Source organism: Anabas testudineus, chromosome 15 (genome assembly GCF_900324465.2).
Source record: "Anabas testudineus chromosome 15, fAnaTes1.2, whole genome shotgun sequence".
In the NCBI taxonomy this organism is placed as follows: Eukaryota; Metazoa; Chordata; class Actinopteri; order Anabantiformes; family Anabantidae; genus Anabas; species Anabas testudineus.
In genome coordinates, this window is record NC_046624.1 from 11,170,354 (window position 1) to 11,194,734 (window position 24,381).

Here is a 24,381-nt window from a genome sequence, read left to right on the forward strand (position 1 = left end):
CGCTGCCTTTGATAAGAGCATAATTAATGCAAAAATGAAACAGCCGTATAATTACAAACACCTGTCTCTTGTTAGCTCTAACTGCATATTTGGGCACAGGGCCAAACAGGTTTACATCACAGTTTGTTGTTACACACTTTGTAATGGTTGTAATTTAAAACTTTTCTTTTTACTTTTTAATCTTAACTGTCACACAGTATCAAAATAATAATCATAAGCTGAAGAACAATTATGCTAAACATAGAGTCAAGTACTCACTTTATCTCTTAACTTCAAAGTTTCAGATTGAAAAATGTTTGAACTTCCTGTACACTGACATATTTCTTCTTAATAACAAACCTGTGGCAACTTATCAAAGCTTGACAAGTTAAAGAATCATCACTACTAATGTATTTTTAACATGATCCCAATTGTTTTTTCATCACTCTGGGAGGATACAGCTGTGTGAAAGTCATCCATTTACCATAGGCACATGGCTAAGTCTGTATTAAGAGAGGTCAGACTACTGAGACTATAAAAACTTTATACTGAAAACAACAGAATCTTAGTACAAAGTATTTTATTGTAAATGTTTGAAATACTACAGTACACTTGTGGTTATAGATCTGACAAAAGGCTTAAAGAAAAAAGTAACAAAAATAAATACATCTGCATTAAGAGAGGTACAGGATGAATCGTGTTTTTTGCTTGTCAGATATAATTTGACTTATGAATTGTTGTCTGGATTTACAATAGATTGAGTCATAACCTAGTGATTGCTACAAAAAGACAAAGTTTCTGATATTATGATTGCCTTTCTAAGTTATGTCCTGATGTCATGGAATAGCTGTATTAAAATATTAAAATTGATGCTGCAGTGAATCTTCTTAGTCAAAGGGCTTCTTACAAGTTTGAAAGTCCTTTTCCTTACCAATTTCACTGCTACAGTAACATTTCACTAGTTTGTGTGACAGAAATACACGTATACACAGTTTCTATAGCATTTTTTTCCATGTGTCAGTGTAGGAATGCAGACTGGCTTCCTGGGTTTCACACACCACAGCAACAGAAAAGCAACAGATCAATAAAAAGCTTCATTCAATCAGTGTTTTTCCTCCAAACATTTTCTTTCCCGTTTGTTTTAGCCAGAATTGTGGTGGTCACAACTGAACACCTCTGTGCACTTATTCAGTGGCACAATCACTCACCACAAATGGAGAGAAACAAGCCCCGCAAAATTGTCATGGTAACAGAGCATCATCATCACTCACACATTCACCTTGTACAGCACAGAGATCCTAGTGTAGTGTTTTAGAAAATAATCAGCAGCCCAGAAAGCAAGCTTTAAAGGGCTATTTCGGTGTAAAAATTACTCTCTAGACATAAAAATACTGCTTGTTCAATGTACAGCCCAACAGAACAAGTTTCTGTCACTTTAGAAATTGTTTCACAATAATTACAAAAAACAAACAAAAACAAAACAACATTGGAATGAAGGAAAACAATTAGCATCTTAAGTACAGAGTACACAGTGTAGCTTGGAAAAATAGATACATCTACTGCAGTAGATATCGAAAAGTGCCAGAAAGAGTTCATAGTTGATCCTTCATTTAGTTTGGTCCTCGTCTCTTCACGTGAACAGTGTCCTTCTCATCTCCAGTCTGTTAAAGCCTGTGTATGTGTGTGCATTTTGGAGAGTTCTGGCAGACCAGATTGCGCAGGGATCTTTGTGTTTTATGCCAAGGTCCTCTGTCTCGGCTTTATTCTGGGGTAGAGCTATCAGAGAGAACAGCAACACGTCAACATTGCATTTGCACATAAATGCGTATGCATAAAATGAAACGCACTTGTCAGCCTTAGAAAAGTTTTACTGACTTACCCCTAGGAGGTTGCGAGGAATGTAACCTTCATTGTCAGCCATCCGCGCCCACCACCATTCGATTTCATCTTCATCTTCTCTGCGGATGATGGTCATGCAGTCTCCCTCGTGGAACGACAGTTCATCAGGGTTTTCACCTGTGTAGTCCCACAGGCCATAAACCACACCCCTGTTCATGATGCCCATCTTCTCTTGCACTCCTGAAAGTCGAGGCATTAAAAATAACACAGAAAACGAATTAGATCAGAACTTTAGTGAGTTTTCTCTTGATAGAAACAGACACAGAACACAATAAAATGAAAATTTAAGAGAGTATCATGCATAACACAGCACAAGCAAAGATAATAAAATAGCTTTCACTGACCATAGAGGAACTGTGAGCACTGGGTATAGCCCTCCTCCATCTCTTCACATTTATCAGCTGCTGTTTGCATGTCGCTGTAAGTCATAGCAAACACTGCTGCGCCAGACTCCACCAGGAACTTGCATACTTGCACATTGTTGCAGGATGCAGCACAGTGAAGAGGTGTCCTGTTTTAGAGAGAGAGTAAGAAAAGAAAAGGTGGAGGAGTGAAAAACAGAAAAACAATCCATATAAAAAGGTAATAACCACTGCCAGAGTTTAAAAGTGCTGAGTAAGACAAAATTCAGAAAACGTTGACTGGATTTTGGTTGTTACAATCAGACAGTGAAGTACACTACATTCAAGTTTCAGCCAGCTCATGCTGCAGGTCTACTATATATATATATATATATTTATATATATATATATATATATATATATATATATATATATATATATATATATATATATATATATATATATATATATATATATATATATATATATATATATATATATATATATATATATCTCAACTCTCATATTTGGACATCTCTGAATATATATATATATATATATATATATATATATATTTATTCATATTCAGAGATGTCCAAATATGAGAGTTGAAAAATCATAAAAGAATAAAAATAACAATTCAGATTAGTTTGAGATTCAAATGAAGAAGCCAATATCAAACATAACAGCAGTGACTTGAACTTGAACTCACCAGCCATCGCTGTCAGCGGCATTGACATTAACGCCAAACTGAACCAGAAACTTGACGATTTCTGTATGTCCAGCACAGACGGCATTGTGTAGAGCAGTGATGCCTTCATCATTGGGCAGACTGGGATCCTCCACCTGTGCGTTTGGAATAGGCAGACAGCAGCACATAATGAAATACCATATTTTATGTATAAACAATCCTATTGTAGTTTACTGACATAGTATAAAAAATGCTTATAAAAACACATTTAGCAAATCCTTGGAAAAAATGTCTTACTTCATAGATGATTCTCTGGACGAGGTCAAACTCTCCCTCCAGGGAGGAATCCAGCAGCAGAGCCAGTGGGTTGAATTTCACTCTCATGCTGTGATCTATGCGTTCAGAGCCAGGCTTGCGCAAGTTGGTTCTCTTTCCCTAAAGACACAATCATAATTGTGCATCACACAAACGACCTTAAACAGTCATTACAATCTATCTATTTATCTGTCTATGTAAATCTATAACAGAAGACTGCTAGAGTCTCATTGTTAAGTCTGTCCTCCTAGAGTGGATGCACGATTGTGTTCAATATGGACTGAGGGCAAGGGAGGGACTTGTATTTCCAGCTCTTAGTACACTGCTAATCCAGTTTAGCAGCACTAGCTGTTAGGCACAAATTCATTTCTCAAAAACCACGATTATGCAACTCGATTGGGAACAATTACCCTAATCGGATGGCGTGAATAGGGTAAAAAGGTTTCTGGGTCTTAAATGGAGTTTACAAAAGGTGAGAAAAGGGTGAAAGTGGGTCATAACACCGAAATCTCTTTGGTTTGCCTTTTTGTAGCAGACCTGCACTTTGTAATAAAAACCGCTTAAGAAGTTTCACTAAGAGCTTAACAGCAAGTAAATACAAACTGGTGTTTATTTTCAACACAGAAAGCATCCACGTAAATGGGGTAAAGTCAGGTGGCTATCCGCTTACTGTAAGAAGAATGAGGCCCATTTTTTCCAGAACAATAGCAGTACTTGATAGAGATTATGTAACTTATATAACATCAGACCAGGTCACTGCTGTTGACCAGCACATCATTGAAAAGTAGAACGTGTGATTGTAACTTGCCCAGTGAAACTAACGTGAAGGATTTAGAAACACATGTTGCACAAAAGCAAACAAATCTAATCTTTAATGTACACCAAGTTCCCTAATATCATTCAACATAATAAATATTTAAAGCCATAGAAAACCCAGGACTAATGATAGCTGCATAGCAACTGTAATTCAGCAATTTAGGAAGGCGATTCCTACCGGTGGCAGAGTGACCTGACCAGTGACCTCAGGTGCTTTCATGTTAAAGGTTTCCTCTCCCAAGCTGTCCTGCTCTGCTCCACTGGGGTATGGTGGTGGTGGGTAAGGTGGGAATTCATCAAGGAAGCCTTCTGCAGGTGGAGGGGGCAGGTCAGAATCCTCCAAGCCAGCAGGGGGTGGCGGTGGGAAATCTGGCTTTGGTGGTGGGTGGGATGGGGGAGGAGGAGGGATAATCTCCTCATCTTCTGGGATGGCTGAAGGTGGTTTGGTTTCTTCAGCAGAGGCTGGAGTGGAGATATTAGGACCTGGAATGTGAGATGGGAGCTGTCCTCTGTCCAGAGTCTGTCCTGTCTCTGAAGTGTGTTTCTCAGCACCACTCAGAGGGCTTTGAATATGTTGCCCCATGGATCCCTCAGCTGTCTTCTCTGCTTCACCACTATAGGGGGGAGTGGTTGGTGTAGTCACAGTTGTCTCCATAGCTGCCAGTGTGGTCTTCTGATAAAGGAGTTTCTGGATGTTAGGGCCTGCAGGACCCTCTGGTTCAGTGATGGAGCTGCGTTTCTTCAGGGGCCTTGGAGCATTGTAGAGTTTCTTTCTCAGGGCTTCAAGGTCACTATCCATCTGATGCCTGTAGGGGTTAGAAATGAAAGGAAGCAACTTGGTGGGACTGAGGGGCCGTGGGATGCGCTCAGTTTCTGGCTGTTGCCCCACAGATGAGCTTGGATCCATGTTGCTGGGTCCATTATGGTCAACCTCAGATTCTGGGGCAGGAGAACGGCGCTCCAAGTATGGATTCTCTGGATGTTGGGAGGCTCCACTGGGGATCACTGGTTTACCATATACTAGAAGAAAAGACAGAAAATTTGTTTTACGACTGCAGGGGTAAGAATTCTGTGTTCCCACTTTTGAGCTAAATCAGAAAATATTATTTAGTCTATAGGTATACCTATCCCTTTATCACATTTATCTATGGCACCTAAGTAAGACTGCTCACACACCAATTATAAAAAATGTTAAAGTTTGGCCTTACCACTGACAAATCCATTGGGGCGGTTTTGGGCCCTGTTGAGAGCACCCTGCACGCTAGGTTGGAAAGGCTTTGCTGAACCAGGCTGCTGTGTGTACATGGAGTATATGGAGCTGGCCGCTAAGGTCTGAGGCTTACTCAGGTTGGCTTCTTTGGAGGACGGCAGCTCTGGGGTGAAGGGCCGTACTGTAGCTGCAGGTGGAGTGTCCTGCTTGGAGGGTAGAGGGAGTGTCTGGCTCTGTAAGGGGGGGAGAGGACTGCGGCCTTGGGCTGCTGTGGGTTGTTGGCTGTGGGGCTTGGTTTTAGGAAAGGTGCCTGTGTTGAGGCCTGGTTTGCCATAGGGCACAACACCAGGGCCTTTGGGTTTAGTGGGCACAGGTGGAGGCACCTTGACTGGAGCCTTGGGAGCAGACTGAAGAGATAAGAGGAGAGAAAGAGCAAATTTAATGCTGGAGTGTTTTGCTTGTAACGACCAAACTGTACCAGTGATATATTCTTGTGAGTATGTTAAGGATGTAAGGAATGTGTTTTTATTTCCTCTCACCTGAGCATCCCTGACTAGGTCATCACTGCTCTGGTTTTTGCGGAGGGAGGTGGTGGGGACCTCTGTTGGCTCAAACATGGAATATGGACGCACCTTCCTGTCCCTCTTGAGTTCCATCTCATCTATCCACAAACCACATTTACAAGATTTAATCAGTGATTTTCATAAGAGAGAGTGAAAGCCCATTTAGCAGCTTTTGTTATGCCTTATCATGGGTTATTGTTGTCACAATTACAGGAAGCAATTTTAGTGTAAAGCGATGCAGTGTTAGCATGTGTCTATGTAATTACCTTGTTCTGAGTTAGAGTTGGAGTGAGAGGTCATTCGTGGCAGTGTTGAAGATGGACCATGACCATTTGTATTGGATTCGGAAACTGAAGAACCCCAGTCTGCCAGCTTGGAAGGCTGAAGGCCTGGTGGACCCAAAGAAGATAAGGAAAAAAGGAAACAAGAAAGGTTTAAATGGTAGCATGTACAGTACCACAGGATTTTGAAAAGAAAAAAGAAACAAAAAAATAAAATGCTATTGAACCCCAATGCAGCTATTAATTTTATAGTATTTTGCTTCCCTCTTTACCCATCATTTCATCAAGACCCAATGATGATGCACACTCACAGACATCCACAGACAGTTGAGCCACAAAAGCACGGGGCTCCTACAACTAGTCAGATTAAAGTCAAAAACATCATTTCCACTGCAGTGGATGCAGACTGTAGTTCAATGCATAGGAGGTCTATGCCAATACAATAAAGCAACAATCATACACTTTGAGAACAAGACCTGATTGGTCTTGTCAGAATGTCCGTTCAACTGTAGTTATAGTGATTGTTCCAACTGACCCATTTAGAGTAGCAGAAAAGAAACTGTGGAAAAAGCTCAACAAACAGCAGCAAAACAGGAACAAAGATCCAGCTGAAAAATTATAAAAGTAACTAATATTGTTTTTGCAGGTAAAAAAATAAACAAATTGAAACAAAGCTGCTGGGAAGCGCACACACACACACACACACACACACACACACACACACACACACACACACACACACACACACACACAATCCTACTGTGTACCTTTTCTCTTAGCCCGCAGCTCTTTCAGAGGCTTAAGCAATAACATGGCTTCTGAGGAAGATGCATTCAAAAGACAAGAAAAACAAAATGGCCTTAGAGCTGCAGATTTCCCTTCGCTCTAGACATTCTGCCGGCTGGGCCCAGGCAAGGCCCCCCTGAGGGGCCACACAGAAACCAGCACAAACCTCAGGAGCCTGCCTAATACTTTGCATAATGTCCCCGCTAGAGAAGAAAATCAGAATGGGTGTATACTAAGAGCAAATTCCTCTGTGTCCAGCGTATCCCCATCTCTCTTCTTTTCATACTGCAAATCAATTTAGCATGCAGAAACAATTGTGTGCAGTGTGCATCACAAAGTAGGAAAACCCTGTTACTTTTACTACCTGTATGTGAATTTCCTTCAAAGAAGAAAACATGAGCTAATGGGAAGGTGAGAAAAGAAATGAGGGAATCCCTTGTGCTTTTGTTTTGCAATGACTAATTTTGGTATTGCACCATTCATTTTTAATATCATGCAACACACTGCAGGCCCACCTAATGTTCATCAGTGCTTTGAACGTAAAAAATATACTTTCAAATTAGGTATGCTGCATGTGTTCAAAATCAAGGTCAGCTATGATGGTCTTTCTTGGGTTTCAAATCACAATTTTGCATCAGTAATGACGCAAAATCTAGACGCATTATGAGTGTGGCGTTACATTATTAGAAATATGCAGTGAATTAGATATGCTAATCTCTGCTAATGTACGGTCCCTGTCTCTAAATCTAGTTCACTGTTTAGAATACAAAGACCAAAATGCTTTAAGCTTGAAAATAAACCTAGTAGTTAAGACCAACACTGACTGTTCAAAGCTGAACTTCACTATCTTTGTATTTCGGTCTTACTCCTTTACTGTCTAGTTATTACAATGACCATTAATTTGCAACTTCTGCTACTTTGCCTATTCATCAATAACAACCTATACACATAACTAAGGGTAGTGTTAGCATGAAGAATGACACTGCAAAACAACACATACTGTTGCAATAAAAGTAAGATTACTTCATGCAAAACTCGTCTGAAGTTCTTCAGAAAATGTCAGAGGTGTGGATAATAAAGATTTTAACTTTCAGGCTCAGCGATTAGATCACAGCAAACCATCCGGGAGGTAACTAGCTACCTTCTGAGCTCAGAGTGACATCACAACAGCACATCTCAGACTCTCCTTCTCCTGCTGGAGGCATGACAGTCTTGGTCACATTTCAGTTAGAAAACAAAACACTCCAAGTTGATTCACACAGCAGAAAGAGGGAACAATAGTCAAGAACTGTTCTTTCAGTTTGCTTGAATATTTGTGATGTTAAAATTTGAGCTTCCAGCTGAGCAGTTGCAGAATTGCCGATTATACATAAAATTACAGAACAGACAAAGTGAAGTCTTACTGCCAAGTTGGCTACAGCAGAGATTTGAGTGATTGTCAGGAACGAAAAGGCTTGAGGTAAGAGGTGAAAGGCTACAGACAGTCTTGGCTCTGGTTCCTCACCTGTACTGGCCTTGCTCTGTGGGTCGTGGGCTGGTAAGGTGGCAGTGCCGTCTGGGTAGGTTAGTTTTACAGGCAAGTCATGTCTCGCTGGGCCCCGGGGCATGGTGGATGACTGGATATATGGGCCAACTGCTGCCACACGAGATGTACCTGACTGCTGTCCAGCTTGGCCATCAGAAGGCATCTGTATAGTGAAAGGGTACAAGAGACAAAGAAAAAACAAAAACAAATAAGGATCCTGTTGTTAAAGTCAGTGAGTAATTAAAATATCTTGTATTATAAACAGCAGAGAACACATACCATTCAGACTCAAACATACAATGCCAAAATGGTAACCAAATGTTTAACTGACATGCTGGTAATGATAGTAAAGACTGGTAATGAGGTTAGGATTATAGAAAACATGCTGAAATTATTGTTAATACTGAGGCAATAATGAACAACAAAAAAGGTCACAGCAGTCCTCTAAAGCTCTAATGTTGATTTGACAATAAAAATTAGATTATATTCAGTGTCTTCTCACTAGAGAGATGAAAATGCTAAATTGGCCTGATGGTGGCAGTAGAGCAGGGCACTTTGCAACTCAAATCAAGAGGGTTTTCTCTGGTGAGGTGTCAAGTGTTAAAACAATTGTATGGCAGTCTTCATTTGATTGGCCTGTGGGTGGGGCTAGGAAAATGGTCATTACAGTGACACACTCACTGAGTTTGAGATATATACGCTCTGAGTACAACAGATGCAACATATTGTCCCAACATTCATTTCAAATTAAACCCTCTCATTTTATTGATGTACCATTTTAGATTACAGTGATGTAAAGTTCATGTAGACAAAACAACCTAAGTCTGACCTATAGCTTAATCAAATAAATCATGCTGTTGGCACGTTGACAGATTCACTTTAAACTTATGTTGGGTACTTAAACTATCTTATATAATAATAATAATAATAATAATAATAAGCTTGTCATACAGATTATGACACTGCAGCAAGCTGACGCTTTAAAACAATAATGGAAAAAGAAAAAAAACACATCCCACTTTTTCAAACAAGGGTTAGAAGTAAAATAATAAAAAGAATTGATAGAACCTGGAGTCATGTTCAATAAATCAGATCAGAGAGAAAATAGACATGAATGTTTAGCTCTGATGCTAGTTTAGTTACCTGAAGAGGAGTGTCTTTTGAAGCCCTCTCTTTACCAGGATAGCCATTCTTGAGAAAACAAAAGCACAAACATGCAACAGCAGTTCAAAATACCAAAATTACTAAATGTTGCCCTTTTCTACTGTAATATTTTGTAAGTGTTCTTTAACTGTGTGAATAAGATGGTATGTGACGACTCTAGGCTGACAGCTCTCAGACTACCTCTCTCCTGTCAGTATGGTTATGCGTGTTTAGTGGGTGACGTCAGCCAGGCCCTTGCTGTTTGGTTGGAGAGGACAGCAATAGCAGCTTGGATGGAGTGTGTCTTTGTGCTAGTGTGTAAAAAGCACTCATTATGATTCTAGGCAGGGTATGGGTAAATCACCTTCACAGTAGGGTCTATTCAGGCCTTCATCTCTGTTCTTACTTTTTTATATATGTCAAGTGGACATCAAAAATTAGTTTCTTCAAAGCTAGATTGGGGTAAAACTTTGCTCATTTATCTATGAAGCTTTGAGCAGAGCTCGGTATGCACCTATAAAATATATTATTTATGTTTTTACCTAGAGGCCTCTTGCAATTTTATACATTGTATTTGCTTAGTAAAATTATGTGCGGCATTCTTATGGAGCAAAGTTTTTATCTACACCACAGAAAAACATTACTTAACAGAAACAGCATTATTTACTTACGCTAGTACTTTGTATTATGAAGGTATGAATCAGTAGTAAATCATGAAAACAATCTTTGCAGTTCATTCATTTAGTTAATTTGGTTGGAAGTAGAAAGTTAATACAGAAACACGCTACATCTGAGAGGAAGCCAACCTGATTAGGCAAACACAATCAGAGAAGTGCAAAGAAAACAGAGTAAAATCAATCATGAAAATTAGGAAGGGAAAGATAAAATCTGCCACCATCCTATCAGTATGATTATGCTTTCATTTTGGCTAGTTTATCATCTTTGCTTTGTCCACACAAACATTTAACCTCCAGCTGTGAATGTGCACATTTTTGTTCCTCACAGTGTGTTTAACAGAACACACTGCTAAAATCTTATTTATAGTCATGGAAACCTGTGTACAAAACAACTCCTGGAAAGGAGAAACAGGAGCACAGCAGCAGGGAGACACCAAGCGGTGATCATAGAACATAAACCTATTAGAGTTAACATCAAGACTGGACCATTCATTTTGCAGATTTCCAGTTGTGTTGAGTACTATCGTGTATTTTATAATATAATATATAATATATGTATTTTGAAAAACGAGCACTTTTAATAAGATCATTTCTTGCCCTCAGTAAACAGGTTAATAACCTTTTCCCATTTCTGTCAAGACTGCACCAAGAAGAGATCGTCCCTGACATTTCTGTCTGTCTGTGAAGTCAGCCTGTACTTATTACTCCTTTCTCATCTTAAGAAGTTGTTTCTATCAAATGAGACTGAAAACACACAACCGAGAGAAGAAGTGGGAGTGTAACCTCAGATACAACCCTATGACATGATCTATGCTATGATTGATACCCACAAGCTATCTTAGATGGAGAGATCATAGAATGGAATAAGCAGCATAGGAGTTAACTCCTTCAAGTGAGGGGAGTCACACATGGGATTAGCTAAGGTGCCTTACATTGGCAATGGTGAGTTCTGAATGCCAGGGCATCTGAGGCTTCAGGAAGTAAAGAGAAATACAAATAGCCTTTACTCTAAGGCCACTAGGGGGAGCCCTGATCAAAACCATTTCCATCACTTTTACAAAATAGAAAAGATGACACATGAGGATGTTTTATATATATATATATATATATATATATATATATATATATATATATATTTTAATGCTGCCGTGGTGTCATTAATACTTACAGGCAAGTTCTCTTTCTGCTGCAGTGCTGCCTTCTTCTTCCACAGTCGATCTCGGAGCTCATTGATCCTCTTGTCCATGGCAGCCACCTCCAGGTTGCGCTTGTTCAGGTTCTCTCTCTGCTGCTGCAACTTAGAGTTTTGATCCTGGTTGAGCTTGTTCCTCAACTGACCATTAAGAAGGACAGAGAAAAGATACAGTTCAATTTATTTGGTCATTTAGAAAATAACTTTGGAGTCCATTTTGGTTTCACTGTTGGATTCCTTTTAGTGACTTTTATTTCTGCACACCTGTAGCTCTTTGTAGAGGCGGTCTAGTTCAGCCACAGAACTCTGGTTGTCATTGAAGCTTTCCATTTTGCCATTTTTGAGCAACTCCAGCTGTCGGCTGAGCTCCTCCACCTTGGATGCAGCCATAACTAGTTCTCTCTGCTTCTGCTGAAACAGGTTGTTCATCTGCTCTATCTCCTCCACTGAAGAGGGGGAGGAATGAAGATGAAAGAGAGATGGAGAGGGGAAACAACCAGTAGAAGAAAATATCATGAAGACAGAAACATCAACAACAAGAAAAACAGTGTGTCTTAATTACTGAAATCAAATCTTCAATCCTTGCAGTCATATATTATTCTGAGCAGGAGATGAATACTTGAGCTAACCTAGTTTGCCATTGCTGAGACGTTTCTGCTCCACTTGGCCCTTGAGGGCACGGACCTTCTTGAGCCTTGTTTCCTGGTTTTCAATGTTCTCTCTGAGGCGCTGTAGCTTCTCCTGCTCAGAGGCCTGCTGCTGCTGACGCTGCTCCTGCTGCTTTAAGTAACGCAGCCGCTGCTCCTGTAGACAGAAGGGGCAGGACAACACTGAGAAACATAATTAAGCAAACATGCCCCTGTTAATTTTGTTTTACAAGTAATAAGTGGCTGAGTATGATTTCCTCAGCAGCTACTGGACACGCGTGTATGCTAAGGCATGGCACTGAACTACAAACAAATGTTCAGGGGCTAGTAGGTCAAGAGCTGTTGATTGTTTTCAGAATATGATTTCTTCCTGTTCCTGTAAGCAGGGATGTATTCTATGTCAACATACTTGGTTAAATAAGGGCTAAGAAAACATTGCATGGAGCTTAACAATGTGAACTTTCAAAATCAATCATCTGTCCTGAATTACAACACTCTGTGCTACAACACTCAAACAGGTTTTAAGATGAATACACAAGTCTCTATCAGGAACTGTTCAGGTGATGCTGATGGCAGTGCTAGCAATGCCGGTTTGTTTACTCATATGGTGTGCAAGCCTACTGAATGAAGTAGCATTCGTTCGCTTGTGAAGTTCTTTTTAAGTGAGTGTTATTATATTGTCCTTCCACCTATTGCTTGTACTTTCATCTTCACTTATTTTCCCCTTTTATCCACCTATCTCTCTACCAGTCCCTGTCTCGCCACTCTTTCATCTTGCACTTCTGCTTTATGCACCTTGGAAGCAAGGAGCTGTTGTTGAGCTTCTATCTGCTGCTGCTGTCTTGCAGCCATCTCTTGTAGCTCAGCTAGCGTCATGTCCATTCGGGGTGTTGCCACCTGGAAGGAGAAGGGGAGAGGAGTCAGTACACGTAGAGAAAAAACACAAACTAATTATTTGATACATATGCTATCTATTGACATTTTTCAATAATGCTTATCAATATTACAAGTATACAAATGTAGCCATGAAGTCAGAAAAGCAAAACCTGCAACCAAATTATTATTTTCAAAAGTCTCAGGTAGGAAGAATATTGAAGCATAATAATCTCTTTATTCATCTATCTTAACCATCAGAATAAGATGAATGCCACCTTTTATGTAATTTATGAAGGTAGTTAATTAATTTATGACTTATTCCTTAATTCATTTGTACCCCTTTTTATTGTGGGGAAAAAGGTTTGGCTGTTGTTAGATAGATTAATTATTAGATTAATATTAAAAATCTATAATCCACAGGGAGATAATGAATAAAAATCACAATGGTTTGGTGGTACTATAATGAGGTGTAGAAGTAATAACTGTTTGTATGTTATTCTAATGAGTGGCAATAAAAAGCCGATGTAGGTCAAATCACTCAGGTGTTCTCTTTCACAGACAATAAAGGTTTTTTGTTTAAAAATCATCATGCTAGATTTCAAACAGTCTAAAAAAAGATACAGAAACTTACCCCATTCTCCATCCTTCTGTCGGGCGGGCCCTTCACTCCATTTCTCTTTGGCTCAGAGCTTCTTGTACCTCCTGAGTAGCCAATATGATAGAAGACCACATCAGACATTTTAATCTCATGCAGAGTTTCATCAAAGGCAACTGCCTCAGTTTAATCCAAAAGCAAACAATTGGCCTTTACAGACAGCTGTGAAAAGTGACTGTAACTTTAATTTGCATTTTTGCCTGTCGGTGTCTTTGACAAACAAGCATACACACTTGGGTGCAAAATGATCTTCCTCTGGGAAACAAATGGGCGTACTGCTCTTTGCACCAATAATCTGACAATAACCTAATACGTAACAGTCTGTGAATGGGTCATGGCAATTGAGATCCCTCTTTAGGTTTTGTCCCACTACCAAAGGTTTTTCACTCTCATTACAACAGTTTTTCCATAAATAAAACACAGAACCAAATGTAACCATTATTAATAAAAATATGGTTATACAAAACTTGAGTCCAAACACTGAGTAAGGCTAAGCTAACAGTGTGGGAAAACAAGAGCAGGTTAACATGACAGGAAGAGAAAACAGCCAACTAATCCTTGGGCCAGACTTAAGCTGCGAGTAGAGCTTAGTTACATAACTGGGGGCTGAGAGGAAAGTGCATGAGCAAAATACTTGAGTTTTCTGTGTTCCTACAAAATGTAAAAGGCTTATCACAATGTTATTGTGACCGCCTGCATTTGGTCAAGTGTCTACCAGAACAGTAAACTTAAATATGTCTTGTTTGAGGATTTAAGAACTAATATAAAATCCATCTCTGGATACAAACCTGTAGTTTAGAGAGTGGAGGTGGTCTGGTTCATTCTCAAACAGGTTGCATAAGTGGCCAAAGATACCCTTGCTTCTGCAAGTTTCTTTATATTCTGCTGTATGTGTGGTTGGGGTGTATTGGAAATGAGCATTTACCTGATTCCCTGCTAGGGGCTCGGTTGTGACGCAGAAAGAAGCGCACCTCTGCCCTGTGTTGTCCCCATCGTTGGAGCACATCCAGCATCCTTTCCCCTTCACCTACAGCTCGCTCTGCAGGCATAGTACAGAAAAACACATCAGCACTCACACATAAAGCAAAACATGCTCTTACAGTGAACACTGAAATACTCTAACTTTATTAACCTTGGAAAGGCCTACACTTAAAGGAGATTCATTTCATCAGCTCCATGTCCATCTTTCAGAGCAATGACCTCAGGGAAAACAACTGTGATAAGTTGTCAATTACTCTGATATTGAGCCAAAGGACTAATCATCACTTCCTCAGACATTTTCTTCAACCTGCTTAAGATCATTTCATTCTACAAATGGACAGACTGGTAACTGTCAAATAGAAGTCAATAAAACCAATATTCTATTATAATGAAGTGACTGAAAAACAATTCAGAAAGTACTGTGTCATACATATTATTAATAAGTTTACATCTGAAATTGTTGCAAAATGTCACTGCTGTTTTTCTAAGGAGAGTCAGCTGCAGCTTGTAGTGATAAATGAGACAATCTTTTTAGACTACTTGTGGAAGTACTCAAAGACAGTAATTGGCACTTTCTTCACTCTTATGGCAGCATCACCATGGAAACAGCTATAAAGCCTGGCTTCTTGAGATCTGATTCTGAATACTTCCTGAATACCTTCTTAGAGATGGGGAAAATGGGGCAGGAATGAAGTCAACCCCCCCTCCCACCTAAGAAATGTGGAAGATGTCTGCGTGCTTGTGTTTGTTACAGGGATTATGGGCTCTACTTAATTTGCATTGCAGACCCAAAAGAGATAAGCCCTTCATAAAGAAATTACCCAGCAGTTGACCACATAGTTAATCACCATATATGGTCTACTTCTGAAAAGCAATTTGGCTTTAATTAAAGGAAGACAAACAAGTGTCTGCACACAGACTCCTGTCTCTTGAGATACTGCTTTGTTTGTGGAATATAGCTGTATGTGACAGATAATCTCACGTTATGCATAGTGTGTAGACAGATATAACTGGGTAAACTGGCATTGTCACTCACCAGATCCACGCCACATCTCAGACAGATGGCAGTCTGTCTCTCCTGGCTCCTTGCACAGCTCCACCACATCCCGACACAGTGTCTCAGGGGTAACAGGAACCTCAGTAAAATGCTGGTCATTGTTACTGAGGTATACTGTCAGGAACATCTGGGGACAAAGGGTGGCATAGAAAGAGACAGAGAGCCAGGCGAATTAGGAAGATAAGTTAAATAACAACAGAAGATAGAGGATCTTGGTGACCTTGGTGGAAGCAGAGTGAACACCATAATTATCTGTAACTGGTGTCTTATTTCCGTGTGGTTCAGTTAGTGTGTGTGTGTTTGTGTGTGAGTGATAAGTCTGTTTTACTGATAGTGCTATACATTTCCCAGTTCACATTCCTCTCTGTCAACACAGAAGCCAGAGGCTAGCACCCATAACGCCATTTAACTCTATCTCACGTAGCTGCTAACTAGCACTGTCACTGCTGTTTTAAATTGCAAGGACAAACATACATACACACAAATCTCTGCCAAGCACTCTGATTCTGGGTAAGTTAGCTATTGGTTAAAGTTGCATTTGCTTTGTGTCTGACAGGTAGAGACTGGTCTATGTCTAGCTATAAAGACACGGACTATCTCAAAGAAGCCATCACTGATAACAGTGGAATGGGAAAGTCTGGTGAGAACAGAAAAAAAAAAAAAAAAAAAAAAACACTGAAACTAAGCTGTCCAACAACAAACATTCCAAATGCTGACATTTCCAAACTGAAACTATGAAAGTTATTTCATTGCTTACAAACATTTTAAAGAAATTCTAAAATGAAATTTTTGTTATAATAGAACTTTGTCCAACTCCAACAGAAAAATCAGACCCTACATCTCTGAATATGTTACCCAGCACCTTCTGAAGGCACTTGTTATCTCTTGTCTTGATTACTACAGGGATAGTTGTAAAACAAGCAGGGCAGTGTGCCTTGGGAACCAGGGTTGGGAACCAATGTGCCAAATGTCAACATGTAAATGTATTCCGATCAGGAGCTAGGGCTATGTTAAGACCATGACAAAACCAATGTTATAGCACTACCTTTCATCCATACACATGTGGAATAATGTCTGGATCAGGAATACGTGTTTAATCCTTAACACCATTGTTGTTTGTGCGATATACCTGTAGGTTATACTTTCAGGTTTTTCTATTCTCAGCATGCTGCCGTGAACAGCCGTGTCTAGAGAGGCCATAGTGGGAACATCAGGTCAGCAGGGTCACAAACACAAAGGGATTGGGGGGGGGGCAAGCATACAGAGCAGCTGCAGCCAGTGAAGGAACAAAAGTACAGAACTGGGAAACAGTGTAAGAGCCTTGAGATGCATGGCTTTATGCCCCTGTTCTTCTTAAATGAAGCCCTGCTTGAATAAAAGGAAATGTCCTTAGCAACACACACACACCCACACAAGATAAGTTTTTTTTTTATGGAGATGAGGTGAAGGTGAAAGCAAGTGGTGGTCTGACTCAGAAGACATGACTCAATTGGTTTGTTCCATGGGGATGTAAATCAACAGAATAAAATAGCAGTGAGTCATCTTTGTCAGTAGTCTTCAGTACAGAAAGCTGAAAACAGACACTGCCTGTGTCTTCTTCACTGGTCAAAAAAGATCTCACAGCTTGGTGGTGGAAGACCCCCCCAGAGAACAAAACTAAAACCAAGACTATTCAGTTTCTGACTGCTAATTGCAACAATTTAATGTAGATAAATGGCAATAAGGAAAAACATTACTGGGATCAATTTCCTGTAGTCTGCATTTGGTAAAAGATTCTAAAACAGACACTGAAAGATAAGGGTGGAGCAGTTGACATCACTACAACTTCCCAGCAATGTAGGACATTCAAATGACCCTGTTAATATTTGGACAGTGAAAGAGAGACAAACAGAGTAAGGGGGCAGAGGGTGGGAGAGGGCAAAACTGAAGAAGTGTGTGAAGACAGAAACACTGATGGGAGGGGAATAGAGTCTGTGGTACATTGAAAACCTGTTCTCCTCAGCACTAAAGTTAATGATCCATGACCACTACTACCAAATTCTAGCCTCAGTCTAGATGAGTTAGCAATTTGCTCATGCACTACTGTGGAGCCTCTGCTAACTGAGAACAGAGAATACCTTTAGTGGTCTACCTAGACAAATAGGTGGGAAGAGTGCCCTGACTTTAACTCAAACAGACAACTTGAGAATTCATTAAATATTAATGGATACAACAGTGAGTAAATTAAACAGCTCAATAACAATCTGATACAACTATGTTAACAACAGGGAAACAGCAGCATTGCATATAACCAAAAACGAAATTACGTAACCTTATATTGTATTAAGGGTGAGAAGTACCGACTTGTATTTTATATAACAATATTTGATTATGTACTACACTTGCCTTCTGTCTATCAGAGTGGCTGACAGGAGCAACTGCTGACCTGCACTTTCTTTCTACCTGAGAAAGGGCAAAGATATTTCCTTGGGGAAAGAGAAAAAGAGATGTGCTGCCACTGCTGCTGCAGTTCATTATTATTCTGGTGCTATATTTCTAATTCCATCACAACATCAGCTAAGTCAAAGCTGTCTCCCAGGGTTTGGGAGTGTTGTGACAGCTCAGAATTGCAAAATGATAATTATAGTCACTGCAAAAATTTGTGGTCATTAGCAGTCTGTACTATAGATGTTCTCAAATCAGAGCAGCTATAAGGCTTGGTCACTAGGGCTATATCTGAGAGATTAAGTTAATCTGCTATATAAAAATATAGCCTTTCAATAGTAGTAAGCTTAAATTTAACAAACGGCAACTAGGCCATAGCCACTATGCCTTAAAATGAAAAGAGATATCTTCCCGGGTAACTAAGGACCAACAGTATATTACTGATCTGATGTATAAATCCATAAAACTAGACACTAAAGTGACCTGGGTTGAACTACAACCTATATAGTTGTTTGGGTCAATGGTGCATACTTACAAACCTTTTCTAGACATAATAACATAGATAGTGTGTGTGAAGTGTGTGGCTTTCTGAGATGAAAAGCTGTAACATCAAACCCCCCAGACAAAAGACTGTAATAAGAACACACCTAAGAGCAAGAGAGTGACTGCAGATGGCAGCACTAAATTGACCTTCCCAGATAAAAAGAGAGGTTGTGAAAGAGAGACAGAAAACAAAGACATATACTGTAACATTTGTTCTGGGTTATTGCATGGAAACCACCTTCTTTGTCAATGTGTCTGTCCAGTATAAAGTTAAATAAGCTGAAGTGTCTGTGGGGAGATGTGAGACAAGGTGCTATATCCTCAACATATCAGCTAGAACCAGCTAGAGTCAGACATAAGGTGCTGATGTGGCCCTGCATTTTGTAATCCCTTCTCCCATTAAAGCCAGGGGACCCTGAAGAGGATACCACCAATTGCAGACCCCAGAAGTACAGCACTTTTAAGTCTTGATAGTGGAGATGAGTCCACTATCAAGCTGCAACCAATTACAGGAAGGAATGTTGTGTGCATGGCACTCCCACTGATTGTTCAGATAACATACAGTACATGTGCACTGCAGCAGAATGGTGTACATAAACATAGCAGGTAATACTTTTCTCAAAGTAAGGGCAGGATAAAGTAAAATTAAAAACAAGTTAGGAGAATTGTGCTTTGATCAAGTTACTTTAGCCAGTACTAATAGGATTTCAGTTCCTGTGTCCCACCTTGAAAATCCCCTCTCTCCCTGCAAGGGTCAATTCTACTGCATTAGTCTCTCGAATCCATTGTCCAAATGCAATTGGCCACATATTGAGTTAAGAGTGATCAAAAGTGTCTGCCACTGCAGTATCCCATATCCACAAATAGACAAATCACAAGGGATTGTACTATAATGATATTAGTCTGCAATATCAGGATAACTAGCCAACAAAAGTCCATCCTGACACAGAAAATTCTGATTATTACAAGTAAAAACAAAAGATAAAATAAAATGTCCTATGCTAATTATTTTCCTAGGTGAACATGGGTAAAAATTATAATGAAGTACAGGATAAACATTCTAAACAATTTAAGCATTTTTGTATTCATATGTAAAAACATACTTTAACATAATAGTTTAACATAATACTATGCCACTTAATAAATGTCACAGTAGGTTTTGACTAAATACTTAGTCATATATATACTAGTCATGTATATGTAGTAGAACAGGTTTGTTAGAATATGTTGGGACTGAATGCATCAGATAGACAACATCTGAAATAAAGCCTAAGATAGAAATGACCCAAGTGGGAAAGTCAACAGCGTGAGGGCAAGGGGACAGCAGCACATGATTACAGGTGCCATATTTTTCACCGCTACAGAAGGGTCTCACTGCTACTGGACTTCTGTCCACACACACTTTCAATTACACATATAGCTGTGGTAAGCAAATTAGTCAGGTCTTGGTGAGGCAGTCACCTCTGAATCTGATTATGTTAAGTCTGTAATACACTGCTGTGAATACACTGTGTGTGTCTCTGCTACAGCTTCAGAAGTTGGCACATATCTAACATAGCAGTCAAAAAGACAAGACAGCAGAAAACAACCTTTATAGTTTTAAGCATTATTTTTCTTTGTCTTTTTTTCACTCTCTCTCACCCTTTCTTTAAAATGAATTCGGAAGCAAGTGTGAAAAGGTCAGGGGTAACAAACAGCACAATGCAAAGGGATTCAGCTGCAAAATTTAGGAAAACAAACTTTGCAACAGACTGTAGCTGCACTGAGTTGTGACTGTTCGATCAGTGCAACCCCTTCTCTCCGTCTGCACTGCAGTACTTAGCCTATCACCTTATAATGTCCACTTTTGCAGTGCTCTGCAAATTATATATATAATTATCTATCTATAATTATATATCTATAATAACAGATATTATAAATAGACATACAGTATACCCAGAGTGAAAATAGTGCTCCTCACAGAATTGTAAAAGGTCATTAGTGACAGGAATTTCCTACATGCAAAATAATCTTTTATCAAGACTCACCTTCCAAATAGGTAACTAACAGGAAACTAAAAGCAAGTGTTGGCACTTAAAATGTGGAACATAAACTAATTGGCTCCCTAAATAAAAGCACACTGAATGATGCCTTTGTATTGCTTAATCTGCCATATGCAAAAGAGTCAGAAGCAAAGCAGGAGTGAGTGAATAACTGGAGTAGGCAGAGTACAAAAGCCTTTTTTACACTGCAGGAATTTGTTTTGGGAACTCGGGAACATTAGCTAAATTTAGTTCCCGGGCAATAGTTTGTACACTCACAATGGTAAACAGACTACAAAACAAAACAAAACTAACCAGAGTTAGCAGTAAATTGAAAAGAACAGTAACAACTTTGTTATTGTCCCATCACATAAATTCCATACTATAGTTACAGGATAACACTATCTTAGAAACACATGGCTCCTCTGTCAGTGGTACAACTGCTTGCAATAAACATACCCTATTTGATTTCCAAAATTGTTGGACAAAACATTTTATGTACCAGTTGACCCTGGATACATTTAAGAACCATTACCCAGCCTGCTTCTCAACTATTAAAAAACTATTCAGATGGTGTGGTGTTTAAAACAGTCCTTTACACTATATTACATTGTCATGTCATTATGTGTCTACTGTATTTTACAGTCTTTCCAGCAACTAGTCATTCTGATAACTCCTCTCCTATCAGAAGTCAAAACATTGTTCTTCAGTGTCATCCATGGCTATCACTGACGTGTCTGTTTACATACCCAGCACATATTTTCCCACAGAGTAAACAAAAAAACCTGTGGTGTCCAGAAAAAAAAAAAGCTTACTCAGGTTTCTGTTGACAAACACGGCTTCCCAGAGCATCTATTTTTCCCACCACCATAACACTGATACAAAATCTAGCAAATGTGGGATTTGCTGTGGTATAAATGTTAACAATACATACTGTAAGAAAATCATACCATGGAAGAGACAATTAGGGACTTACAGTATATGAGATTAACCAAAACAAAATGTGGGCTTTTAAACCAGTAGATGATTCTGGCCTAATAGTATCACTACATGTCTGCAGAGCAAAGATAGATCCAAGAAGAGACAACTGTAAGTCTGGTGTAAATGAGTTATGCCATGTTATAGTTCAATAAAGGGTGATCGTCTTATCAGGATTCTGCCACAGCACAGGCACTCACGCACGCACAATATGCTCTGCTGATCACACAATGTGGTGTTAAAGAGACCCTGCAGCTCATTGTGTTCAGAAACAGTGACCCCTTATTTACAATCCCAGCCAGCAATTACAACACTACATTCTCACTACCCCTGTGTCTCTGGCCTATACAAGAGAGGTCATGGGCTATGGGTGCAATTTCTAAGACAATACATTATATCAGGCATGTCTACATAGAGGCCATTTTGTTCTTATCGGGCAAACACCAGAAGCAGCATCTTATTCAAACCCTCCAAAATACACATGCAGACGCTTTCTGGGGTATGACGATTGTGATGTGGAGCAATTATCAAGGTCTCATGTGGCTTACAAAGACATAGATATTGTATGAAAACGTGGTAATCATTTATATGTGGTGTCAATTAGAATCAAGCTTGGAGATAACAAATGAGTATGTGCCAGATCATGCACCAGAAAGGAGTCATCCAAATGCAACTCTATCTCAACTGCTAAACTGATTAATTTACTGATCAAGCCGTTTCACTGGAAACACAGGTCTAAGCAGACAATAGCAATATTAGTCCTTTCACAGAGGATTAGACTAAAACTACTACTTCAGTCACTGATATAAAGAGTACAGTGTGTGACCAGAGAAGCTGAGGCAAAATAATAGCAAACAGCAAAAAACAACTAAATATTGTATTATTATTGTTCCAATTTTCCTTCCATCCTTCAATATAAATCCTGGCTATTAATGCTGAAATGGCATTTTGATTTGTTTATGATCAGCCAAGTAAAAATGCCAAACTTTCAGCTTCTAAATTGTGCATATTTGCTGCTTTCCCCTGTTGTACATAAATATGAAGTTTTTATTTTTATGTAAGTCGCATAACATAAGCAATATAAATGTCACCTTGATGTCTGGCAAACAGTAAAGGGACTATTTATTCCCATTATTTTATAGAATTAGTGATAAAGCATAACCCACATATCAATTGTGAACACATTTGAGGGTGCACCCCATGACCTTCACAGGTAGGCAAGTTCTGAACATAAGGATTTAACAAGGGTTGAATTCTTACTATTTAGTCTAGGCTACACTATGAACTTCCTTTACCTCCATGCAAGTCGCAACAGAGGATTGAAACGCCATTACAAGAAAAACATGTCACACTTTGTTTGTTGGGAAGGTTGTTTCTGTACAGCGAGCACACACACACACACACACACACACACACACACACACACACACACACACTGAGTATTGTTCTCTGCCCTCTCTGCACACATCAAAGACGTGCAGAGAGATAGTGGCTTACACTGCAGCAAAAGCTATGGAGCTCTGATGATGACGGTGGTGGTGGTGGTGGTGGTGGTGATGGGGATGGCATGAGTCCAGAGCCGAGGTTAGCATAGTGCCAGGCAAACTTGGCAGGTGTTTGTTGTGTGGTCCGAGAAGAACAGGTTTATATAAACACTAACTAAGCAAAATAAACGAATATGTAAATACATATAACAAGGAAGCTGGGGGGACTTCGACTGCGTGTGGATTATGTTAGAAAGCAAACAAATGACGCAACTTACAGTAGGATATAATCACATGCTCCGTTCAAACACATCAGTCCTGCCATAGTAACGTTAACGAGGCAACCACCATGTCACGTCGATTTAAATGTCCAGGTAACTTAGTCAGCTTTACTCAGTGGGAAAAATAAACATGAGCCATTTATGTCATGTTGTGTTAGAACTTGTGGCCAAGTAAATAAAATACTCACCGGCATCATTTTAGCTTCGTACCGCATTTAGCTAACCAGCACAGAAATGAATCCCCTCTGGCAGTTTCGACGAAAGCGACGAAATCACTTTAATGCCGGAGCCTAAACCCGCGACGGGCAAGGCTACTTTCTCCTGTTCGTGTCCCGCCCTGTATTAAAAAAAACAAAACAATACGACACATCGTTATTTCACCAATTCAATTAAATAAAACAACATATATAAGCTACAGATGTTCATCGTACGCTGTGTCGCGGACCTGTTGCTACTAATAACAAGGCCTCCACCGCAAAAGTTTCCGTCGTTGTTTTGTGAGCAACGCTCCCAACTTTGTAACGGCTCATTACGAGCGTGAGGCGCCATTAAAACCGTCCCGTTTGAGTAATTCAGTCACAAATAAAACACAAATGAAACCAACAGTTTATATTTTTACGTTTTCCTTACCAGCAGACGCGTAGGTGGTATATCAGCGAAGCCCCGTTGACTGACACAGCAGCTCGACAGCCCGCAGCCTATCCCAGAGTGACGCACCGGGAGGAAGCTCGCTCCTCTCTGGAATTCAAGCTCCGCCTCGCCGCGGAGAAAACACCCCCCCACCGGCCAGACCTGTCCCGACTCCCGAGGAGCTCACCTAAAAACAAAGCCTCGTCTGTGTAGAGATTCACTCTAGGTCGACACTATGCGGTTGGACAACATTATTCTTAGCAACGCATTCAACTTACAATAAAGGCAGGAACGATCCTGAGCTGAATTGAGGGGGTAAAAGGCAGAGGTCCCACTCTGCTCGGAATCCACGCGTTGGAAGCTAAAGTTGAGGTGATTGGTGTGCA

At 39.8% G+C, this 24,381-nt stretch overlaps 1 protein-coding gene across 2 annotated transcripts; it reads right to left on the reverse strand.

Moving 5' to 3' along the window:
* Positions 1-998: 998 nt before the first annotated feature.
* Positions 999-24,133, reverse strand: tp53bp2a (tumor protein p53 binding protein, 2a). Of its 2 annotated transcripts, XM_026354675.1 has the most exons (20): positions 23,996-24,133; positions 23,554-23,702; positions 15,614-15,761; positions 14,522-14,635; positions 13,573-13,643; positions 12,861-12,962; positions 12,048-12,222; positions 11,683-11,864; positions 11,395-11,559; positions 9,550-9,597; positions 8,386-8,569; positions 6,081-6,203; positions 5,791-5,912; positions 5,250-5,658; positions 4,220-5,061; positions 3,208-3,345; positions 2,932-3,065; positions 2,223-2,389; positions 1,859-2,058; positions 999-1,755 (listed from the first exon to the last, which is right to left on the reverse strand). In XM_026354675.1, exons 2-20 carry the CDS (start codon positions 23,578-23,580, stop codon positions 1,714-1,716), a joined length of 3,393 nt encoding a protein of 1,130 aa, XP_026210460.1. In that variant the 5' UTR covers positions 23,581-23,702; positions 23,996-24,133; the 3' UTR covers positions 999-1,713. The 2 variants fall into 2 exon arrangements, with proteins under 2 accessions (XP_026210460.1, XP_026210462.1); XM_026354677.1 differs by lacking the exon at positions 9,550-9,597.
* Positions 24,134-24,381: the final 248 nt, after the last annotated feature.